Source organism: Penaeus japonicus, unplaced genomic scaffold (assembly GCF_977035675.1).
Source record: "Penaeus japonicus unplaced genomic scaffold, GWHDUDI00000001_assembly GWHDUDI00000008, whole genome shotgun sequence".
Taxonomy (NCBI): domain Eukaryota; kingdom Metazoa; phylum Arthropoda; class Malacostraca; order Decapoda; family Penaeidae; genus Penaeus; species Penaeus japonicus.
The window spans coordinates 20,909,006-20,919,005 of record NW_028234410.1 but is presented as its reverse complement, the minus strand read 5'-3'; the positions used below and the strand labels follow the sequence as shown (position 1 = coordinate 20,919,005).

General features: G+C 32.1%; 1 protein-coding gene across 1 annotated transcript in view; it reads left to right on the top strand.

Moving 5' to 3' along the window:
• The window catches only part of LOC122245163 (steroid receptor RNA activator 1), a 10,331-nt gene extending 554 nt beyond the window's left edge, over positions 1-9,777 (top strand). Inside the window, 5 exon segments of the mRNA XM_086539235.1 lie at positions 5,582-5,738; positions 6,140-6,371; positions 6,650-6,758; positions 8,795-8,897; positions 8,899-9,777. Of these exon segments, the coding sequence (XP_086395361.1) occupies positions 5,582-5,738; positions 6,140-6,371; positions 6,650-6,758; positions 8,795-8,897; positions 8,899-9,097 (800 nt within the window). The 3' untranslated portion in view covers positions 9,098-9,777.
• The last annotated feature ends 223 nt before the right edge of the window (positions 9,778-10,000 follow it).

Below are 10,000 nucleotides of genomic sequence, written 5' to 3'. Positions count from 1 at the left end.
CTGCAGCTAACAAGCCAACAACCCAATATAACTTCACCATAATTTACATCTAAACTTTACCCTATCTTATATACTATTCCATAGTCAAGAGGAGTATCCCCCTGTCAGATCTCCCTGCCGTTGGTTGATAGCCACTAAATCCAACAATAATAATAATAACAGACCTCCCTCTTAACTAGAATGTGGTGCTTAGCAGGCATTTAGAATTTGTTACAGAATGTTACTGTCAGTACTGTTGGTATCAGAATTGCCATTATCCTTTACTTCAGCAGTTTGATTAGTACATCAGTGAGTGATAATTCACTTCCTGTCTAAGATAGTACTTTTTATTTTCTCTACTTGTATGTGATTATGTTGTTAATCTTCAATAAGGATGTTTAGTATTGTTGAAAAGGGACATGGTTATTATGAAAATAATTCTTATTGAATTATTTTAAAGCTGTTATTATAGACTGAGTCTTGGTAATGATTGCAATTAATTGTAAAGAGGGGAATCTTTCTGATATTTTTCATTTTAATTTTATTTATACGTCTTGCATATTTTTATTCCATAGTAAATATGTTGGTAAGAATCAGATCAAATCTGTTAAAGTTGCTTTATTAGTGTTGACAAAGAACATTGAATGCATTTTTATATTATTTCTATGATTTATATAAAATTTGAGCATTATCTTGTCTTGCACTCTATAACCATGTCATGAAACCTCTTTTTAGATTGATACAGTTCATTCATTGTTCTCTTTTCTTCTATTCTCAACTTATATGCCAATTCTTTTCTCCTTTATTTGTATTTTACCATAGTTCATTTCAGCTGATCTATCCACAAGGTATCAGTGATGTGGCAGATACACACATTACTGGCTCATGGTGGGTTGAAAATCGATGTATCTTATATTGTTAGTTAGGTGTGATAGATATTCATAAACATATATGATATAGAGAAACAAAGAACCCTTATACATTCATATTCTTATCCCAAACAGGCTGATTTGCACGAAAGGTTATACACAAAAGACAAGCTTGTGCCAGACACTAGTCTGTAGATGCACATAAATGAACAATAGGCTTTAAATTATTATTTTTTTCTTTCACTTTAATGATTAATAAAGGCATCTGGCTATAAAAGTGCAAATAAGAGGTGTCTCAGTAATTTACTATGGGTAAATTAAATAGGTTATGTGTAAAATGACATGAAATAGGGCTAAACTGACAAGACAGTGGCGGGAAGGTGGGAGAGTAAAAGTAAAATGACAGTTTTCACTATTCTGGAATGTCAAGTTCAGCAATCAAATGAACGTTATTTTGAATATTACCCAAAGTCTCTTATTTGTACTTACAGAGCCAGATATTTGTCATATACCTGAAATGAGGGAGAGAATTATAATTTGAACCCCCTTTATCGTTTGCGTGCAATTAGACAAAAGTCTTTGGTACATGGTTATCTTTGTGTGCTTGCATAGAATAATATTGGTGTAAATCAGCATGTTTGGGATTTATGAGTGAATTTGTGAGGCTTCTTTGCAAATCTAAATATTCAGTATACTACTGAATTAATAGCTTGAACATTTATCACATATGACTAACGATATCACACATTGTTCTTCAGCCAGTCATGAGCCACCTATAGCTAAAACTTACGATATTTAGTGGTCAGATAAAAGAAAATGGAATTTAGTCATTCTCTCTTTCTCATGCAATCACCATTTTTACATTCACAATTATTTTCTACATATCCTTTACATATATGACATGTGATTTTTTTTATCAGACACACAAAAAATGTTTTGGGTGAAAAGTAAATGGTTTATATACAGTTCTGTTTATAATTATTGATTTTGAGATAGTCACACCAATGTTTGATGACAGATGAACTTAACCCTTTATAACATAGAGATACAGCATTGTTGATGGAAAATGAAGTATGGGAAATAATCAGAGCATATTGGCTGCTGGGTTGGGTTTAATTTCAAGGTCCCTCACATGAGACAAATATTAGAAAGATATCTTTTCTCCTATGTCTTAGCATTGTTTTACAATAAAAGCTTTTAAAAAATGAGGGTTTTAGGTGGCTTTAGTGTGAGAATGAACAGCAGTGAAGCCTTAAAACATAACAGCCACATTGTGTGCAGTTCATAGAGTAGCCTCAATTGTCATCACATGCATAGGCGCTGCCGGGCATTCTAGTCCAACCTCATTGTGACATGTATATGCTACCCAATAGCTTTTGTTAATACTAACATTCAGATTCATCTTTTTGTTGTATATTGATATTTTATTGTGGTTTTTGGTATTTACGAATCTAGATTACCAAGTACCAGTAACTACAAGTACTAGATAAACATTATCCCAACTATTTTCTAATTAAATGCTTAATTTTAAGGAAGGAAGTGAGTAAAGCCAAAGTTTAGAATATAAACAATGCAACAGTTGATACAATAATTTAAAGTGTTTTATTTCCATAAAATGAAATTAGTCGATTGACTTAAATCTAGAAAAAAACAAAAAACAAAAACAAATGGAGGCTGACCAATTGCATCAGAAGTGCCAATCCTCTAAGCTTATTCTGTGATTCATTATGCTCCACTGCCATTGAACAAAACTTGAAGCATATTTTTATGAAGTTTGGTTGCAGGTTTATTTGAAATTGGGATGTCAGAACTTTGCAATTGGGTTGATAGTGAGGCATGCCTTACCAGAAAATAAATGTAAAGATATAAGTTGTCATTTTGTTGGAAGACTCCTTTTAAGAAATAAGAGGAGAATACACTAATGTAATGAAAGTATTACTTGATTCCAAGTTTCTTTAAAGTAAGCTTTATAGCAATTTTTGTTTTTGTTTGATGTCAACACTATTTGAACTAGGAAGCACTCAGGAGAGACACATAAGTCAACCACAGAGTTTTAAAAGAAAGTGAATGTTGTGGTAGACACATTATTTATTATCAGTTGACCTGGCACTAGTTCATAAGCACCGAGTGTGAGGGAAATAAATGAGGAAGGACATTTTGATATTAATTTCATCTTAGATTTGGATTGAGAACACCAAAAGCTAATCAACTGGCCTTTAGTACTTTGACCAACCCTCACATAAGTTTTCATCAGAATTCATCAACAACATTTTGCTAATCCTGCTTCCTCACCAATTAACAAACAAACAAACAAAACAAGTAATCATTCCAATAACTATATCCATTTCATTACTTCCACTGAAGAGCAAGGTAAAAACAATAAAGTTTTATTTGTAAGAGAAAAATGCTGCTAAAATTGTTTGTGAAAAAGGAGAATGTGTAGTATTGGATTGATAGATTTTCTGTTTACTCATACAGTAACAAAAACAGTTTTATATAGATAGTTTATTTTTTGGAAAAATAAAGATTTGTTAAGTATTATCACAAAGAACCATTCTCCTGATGACGATTGAACAAGATTAATAGACTTGTTAATTACTGTGATTATTTTTATTATCAGAATAATTATGATTATTATTGTTATTTTTAAAAAGGGGAGATGGGAGATTAATACTTCTTAACTTCAGTTTTATAATCTGATACTTATCTTCAAATAGAATTTAATGAGAAGACACCACTTCCTGTGGTCTACAGTGATGTCTGCTTATGTGCATTCACAGTAGAGTAACAAACATCTGATTCCCCTAGTTGTGGGAAGACCTACAAAGGTCAGATCTTATATAGATTATTTATTTACTTTTACTTTTTCCCCAATTTTTTTTTCTAAGAAAAATCTAAAATGGAATACTTCAGTGTATACATTTACAATTTTGAAATTATTATCTTTATTATCTATGGAGTTAATAAGCAGTATAAAAAAATGAATATAATGATATTGATTAATCCTGTTAGCAAGGGGGAGAAGGAGAAGAAAGGGTCGAGCACGCCTGAACCTATTCTTACAGCTATGATATGTGAGGGAAAGGCAGGTTGATCTTCTTATTTTCTGTAAAAAATAAGGAAGTTGTAGAAAGACAGATGTATAGAAAAGATAATTGTGTGTGTGTGTGTGTGTGTGTGTTTTGTTAACCCATTCCCGACGGGGGATTTCTAGCCTAGAATGTCCAAATGCCGGGGCGTTCGAATTATTAGGCCTAAATCAATTGAATAGCCGGCACAATACTGTGCCGCCCGGCAACTGGGCTTTTGAATGCGCGGTACACATGCTGTACCACCCGTCCTGTGTGGGTTAATATAGCTACTGTCGATATTCAGTATTTCTTATTGCCAGTACACAGCTCAAAAACCCACCAAACTACCCACTTTGACTTTGACGACTTTATTGAGACAAATCTACCCAGTTCCCTATTGATTGAATGGATTAAGAAGCCATAGAGGAGCCACATTAAGTCACTTTTAAATACATCAAGGATACCAACAAAATGGCTTATTGTAACTTATTTTGATGCTCCTTTGGGTACACAGTATTTTTCTCCTGTTTCAGATATATATACAACAGCTTCAATAATATGCAGTTAATCATTTGTATAGTTTTGTGTCCATAAGTTTTATGTATACTTTATTTGTTTTAAAGATTAAACTAAGTACAATTTTATTTAAGCAGCTTTATTGTACAGTGAGCATGTGATATTGGAAAAAAAAAATTATATGAATATAGTATTTTATCAAGTGAGACCTTATGAGGAATGTCAGCAATATTGGTAACTTTTGTATGAAAGTTTTGTATGAAAGTTTTGTTTTTTACACACTATATATTAATAATGACCTTGTCTTGAAGGAGAAGAGAGAATAAACATAGATACCATAATGCAAAAAAATCTGACAGGACTTGAAAATCATTGAATTTGTGTTCTCTTATTGACAGCAGATTAGTTGATTGCCTTGCATCAAGCAGTCCCTATGGTATTAAGGCCTTCCTCCTAAACACAGTAACCATCATAGATGTATATACTATCACATAGCATATACTATAAGATTATTGGTAGATAATAGTATTGATGCTAGGCTTTCTTTTTGTGAGATCCTAGAGAGATTATAGTAAAATTTATTTTTAAGCATCATATCTTCCAAAAGTTTTTCCTAATGGACAGTTTGCAACACAAATGCATCATAGATTTCCCATGAATGATAGAATCAGTTCATAAGTGCCGAGTGTGAGGGAAATAAATGAGGAAGGACATTTTGACATATGTGAATGGATGTCAGTAACTCTCTGCCTATAAAGGTGTTAGGATGTTTTATACAGTTATAGTGAAGCTATTTCATTACCATGCTCTCTTACTTTTTTATTATGCACACATTTCATGACTAAGACAAATTATTTGTAGGTTCTTATATCCATGGAGATTCAGTTCTTTATTTTACATTTTAAAGATTTCCTTTTGAAAGTGATATTATTTAACCAATATATTGGAAAAGCTATCAATTGAAGAGGAATGGTGTTTCTCCCATGGTGTTTTTTTGTGCTTCATAAACCCATTATGTATTGCTGTAATAATATCAAGACAAGTATACATTCAATGCACATTTTATTCATAAGAATACATAATGCTATCCATTCCCATATATAATTTCTAAAAATTTATATGAATTATATACTCCTACCTTTCTAGGGAGTCATGACCGAGCCTGGAATGATCCACCCAAATTTGCCTTCAATGCGAGTGCTACAGCAGGAGGGCAGTCAGGAAGGAGACGCCTCATGAACAAGAGAGTCCCAATACCCATTGGTCCTTCTGATGGCAATGCACCTGTCTCTCCTTGTTTAAGGTGATTCTGAGTTTGAAATTTTATAAGGGCATTGAAGATTTGGATTATAGAACATATTGATATTGATGAATATCAGCTGAAGTCTTTTCCTTATTGAAATGTTCATGTGCTAGCAGAGTTCAGTTTGTAGAAGCTTTACTATACTGATAAATTATAATTTGCATTGTGATTGTTTAGGATAGTGGTTTCTCTGAATGAATTGTGTTTAGTATGAATGCAAGATATATTTCATTGATAATGTCTTTCAGAATAAAATTTTCTTCTGTAGATAGTCTTTCTTCAAGGTATTATTGAGAAGGTTTTCATTATCTTTTATTTCCCCTTATCTTGGTTGCTGTTCTGGTTCCATTCCATGCATGGACACAGACTATACCAATAAATGATGTATAGTTTTTTTGTAGACAGACTGATGGACCGCCAAAAGATGGAGACTTATTCCGAATGATGAGCCCCCACGGACCACCTCCCACTGTTTCGCCTGTAGTTAGTAAACTCCCAGATGCAAAAACAGAAAAGGAGGAGAAGAAAAAGGATGATCCCCTGACTGGGGAAAACTTAAATCCTGAGGAAATGCTGTCAGAAGTGAAAACGGCTCTGGATGGGTCACTGGAGAGAGTGGCTGGTGAATTGAAGGTTGGCTTCTACATGATATAGATTTTGGTCTCAAAATTAGAATAGCTGTGTGAGATATTTTTAATGTACGATATCAAATAATTTTTATTTGCTGCCAGTTGCTTATAAACCATTTAGGATAAAGTAAAGTGGAATTTTTTTTTCTGGAACCTATTGTGTGTGTAAAAGAGAATAACTATCAGTCAAGGAAGAAGAGATCTTTTTTATAGCTGCTATCCTTTTATTTGCACATAAAATTCAAATGAGTGTTTAATTTTGAATTTTATTGTCTCTTAAAGAAAAGTGTATTAGATGACATAAACAAACGGCTTGAGATAATGAAGAAAATGTGGATTGGTGGTGAACTCGACCCTGTTGTGCAGAGACGGATGTTATTGCTGGCAAGAGGTAAAGTTATTTTGTGCATTAATGGTCAGTATGACTCACAGCCATGCAATTATTAGTGTAGTATTTTTTTATTCTTTGAATCAGAATAAAAGTAATATATCTTGCCAGGATGAGGTATCCTTGATCTCGGAAGAGTAATTTTTTTTTTTTTTTTCATATTTGGTTGAATGTTTTCATAAGTAAGCGTATAAGTCTCTCATTTCATTCTACCTGAAAATTATTAGTGCTTTGCAAATTTATGACAGATTCCCTTTGATCAAGGTCAGCTAAAGGAACCAAGCTCAACAACCCATAAAAATTTTAACTTACATATTCATACATTTTTTACTGTTCATCCCTTGTTGCAAGTTATTGTTTCTAAACTGTTGAGAAATAATAACAAAAGGAAGATAGAATATAAAAATGCATAAATAGAGTAATATGTAATCTGCTTAGTTTTTTTAATACACTTATGGTTAATAGAGGCTTTGTCAGCCACAGATTGTAATTCACGAATTCAGCCTTGCTCTTCCAATGATTAAAGGGTTGAAGGAATGAGATGAGTCATGTTATGAGTAGTTAACAGGATTTGAACTCTAGTATAAACTTTGTTTACTGACAAAAGTAAGAGAGGAAGAGAAGATTACTGAATAATTCTACAATTTTCAAAAAATTAAAAGATGTATTTTTGTTAATCATAATAAAAAGTATATTTTACAACCTTCGGTACATTTCAAACTTGCAATAAACTCTACCATTAATGATGATTAAAAAAAAAAAAAATTATTCTCATAACTCATTCATAGAAAAGGTAGAAACGTATAAAACATTAATTAGATTAAACTTCAATGATACAATGTATAAAAAGATCTAAAATATTATGTTATTGAAATATGCTCAAAACACTGTTCTCTTATCTCTTAATTCAAAGATAAAATGCAGTACTATTTAAAATTCAACTAAATATCAAATTATTCTGAAAGAAACATAATTGTTGTATGTAAAGGACCTTATATTGCCAGTAACCAGAAATAGTGATACGCAGGAAGGGCTCATTGCAAAAGCTAAAAAACAAGCTTGTGCTGATGCCATTCCATATAACACATATGCACGCAAGAATTTATAGATGTTTTAAATATACAGAATATTTGATGAGAGAAGCAAATACTCACTTCCTCATTCTGCTAGGCTCTGCACTAGCCATAAGCACTTAATGTTACCCATGAATATGCAAAGAAAGGTAATGGCGCACCCCTTGAGGGGGTTCCAAATTATGATCTCTTTTTGAGGTTAATTTTTATAAGTTGTCTTTATGAAATTACTCTACAAATAGGCTTGTTGTAAAATGAAATGGCTGGAGTGCAGTTGTATGTTTTATCATAATGTGTTTCTGCCACTGAGCTTATCTGCTGTGTTCATGCAGCATATTAATAGGTCATTCTGTTGTTAACCCTCTCTGGACGGGTGGTGCACTACTGTACCGCTCATTCAAAAGCCCAGTGGCTGGGCGGCACAATATTGTGCCAGCCATTTAATTGATTTAGGCCTAAGTGGCTTCCGCAAAGCCCCCCCACCGCATTGTAGACATTCAAGGCAGGAATTTCACCACCTCGTGAATGGGTTAATAACAGTCATTAATAGATGAATAAATGACAAATTATTGATACTATAGGTATACACTTATAAAACCATTAAAAAACACCCCCTAAAAGAACATTCAATTAAATATATGAAAAGGATATTTATTATGTTTGTTAGAGAAATTGTGCCATCACTTTGGCCTTTCTTGAGGGTATGCATCATGCACATTGAATGTCTTAAATGTCTGTTTTAATACTTTGGCAAAAGTATTAAAATCTTAAAACTGAGTAATACAGTGCACACAAAAGGGATTAAAATTTACTTACAGCCTCATAGCATATGGTTGATATTTACAACACTTGAGATAATTGTTATTGTAAGTCATATACTTATCCATTGTCCTTGATATAGAAAAGTATTCAAAGCTTGAAAGTCAGTAAATAGACAGTCACTCATTTTAAAATTGTCTTTACCAGCCATGGGAGAAAGCAGCTACAATGAGCTAATGGGCGCACCTCTCACTGGTCAAGGTCTTTAATCGTTAGCACTTCTACCACGTTTAGTTGCTGCTTGGATGTTGGTTAAAACGAATCAGAGACTCAGAGATTTTTCGGAAAACGGAAAAGGAAGCTGCACCAGAAGGGGCAGAAACTGAGGTGAAGCCCATAGATGGTGAAGAAAAGGAAGCAAAGAAAGCAGCTGAGGATATGACTGAAGGTGTCAGCAACCTCTCAGTACAAAGTGAATCTCATACAAAAGACGGAGATTCTGTCTTCTAGGGTAGTCATCCTAGATGATAGAAGAGAATGTATGATCCACTAGTTTTTTGTTTATTTCTAGTCTAATGGAAAAAGTTTTTGTTTGGCTTCAATTTGTATTTGCTCTCTAATATTAAGATGGCTGGGGTCACCTTAAATATTTTCATACTCATTTTTACAATACTTTATTAAATTAATGTCCCTTTTTCATACATTCCAAAACAAAGGATTAAAAATCCTTTCCATGTGCCTTTGAGGAAATGTTCATTAACCATCTCATTTTAGTTAATGTGTTCCAGCTTTAACAAAAGACAGTATAATAGACTTAAATTAACATCTCAAAAGCATGGAATAAGAAACCATTTGGGATATTCTTGTTATCTGAACATGTAAAAAAAAGAAGAATAAATCAATAAGCTGTTTATTCATGAATTCAGTATTCCTACCACAAAAGGACAAATTTTGTACTGGACAAAGGGAAAATAAGCTTGTATGATGTGCAATATTTATTTTCAAAATACATACAATAATTATTAGTATATGTAACTTTACGAAATAAATTCTTATATTTGTTAAGATTTCATGCAGTGTATGAGAAAAGGGAAAGTTTGAACATTTGATGTTTCGTAGATTCCAGATTCTGATTTATATTTATAAACAAGTATTTACATATACGTCATTAAAAAATCTAAAGATAATAAGTTTATTTACTTTACCAACATTATTTATATATATTTTTTTTTCTCCATTTTTCAGTTTGATATCATTATATGTTGTAAGCTTTGTTTCATGTGTGTAATATATAATATATATATTTATATATATATATATATATATATATATATATATATATACATATACATATACATATAATATATATATATATATATATATATAATTTTATCATATTAATATCATTTCATA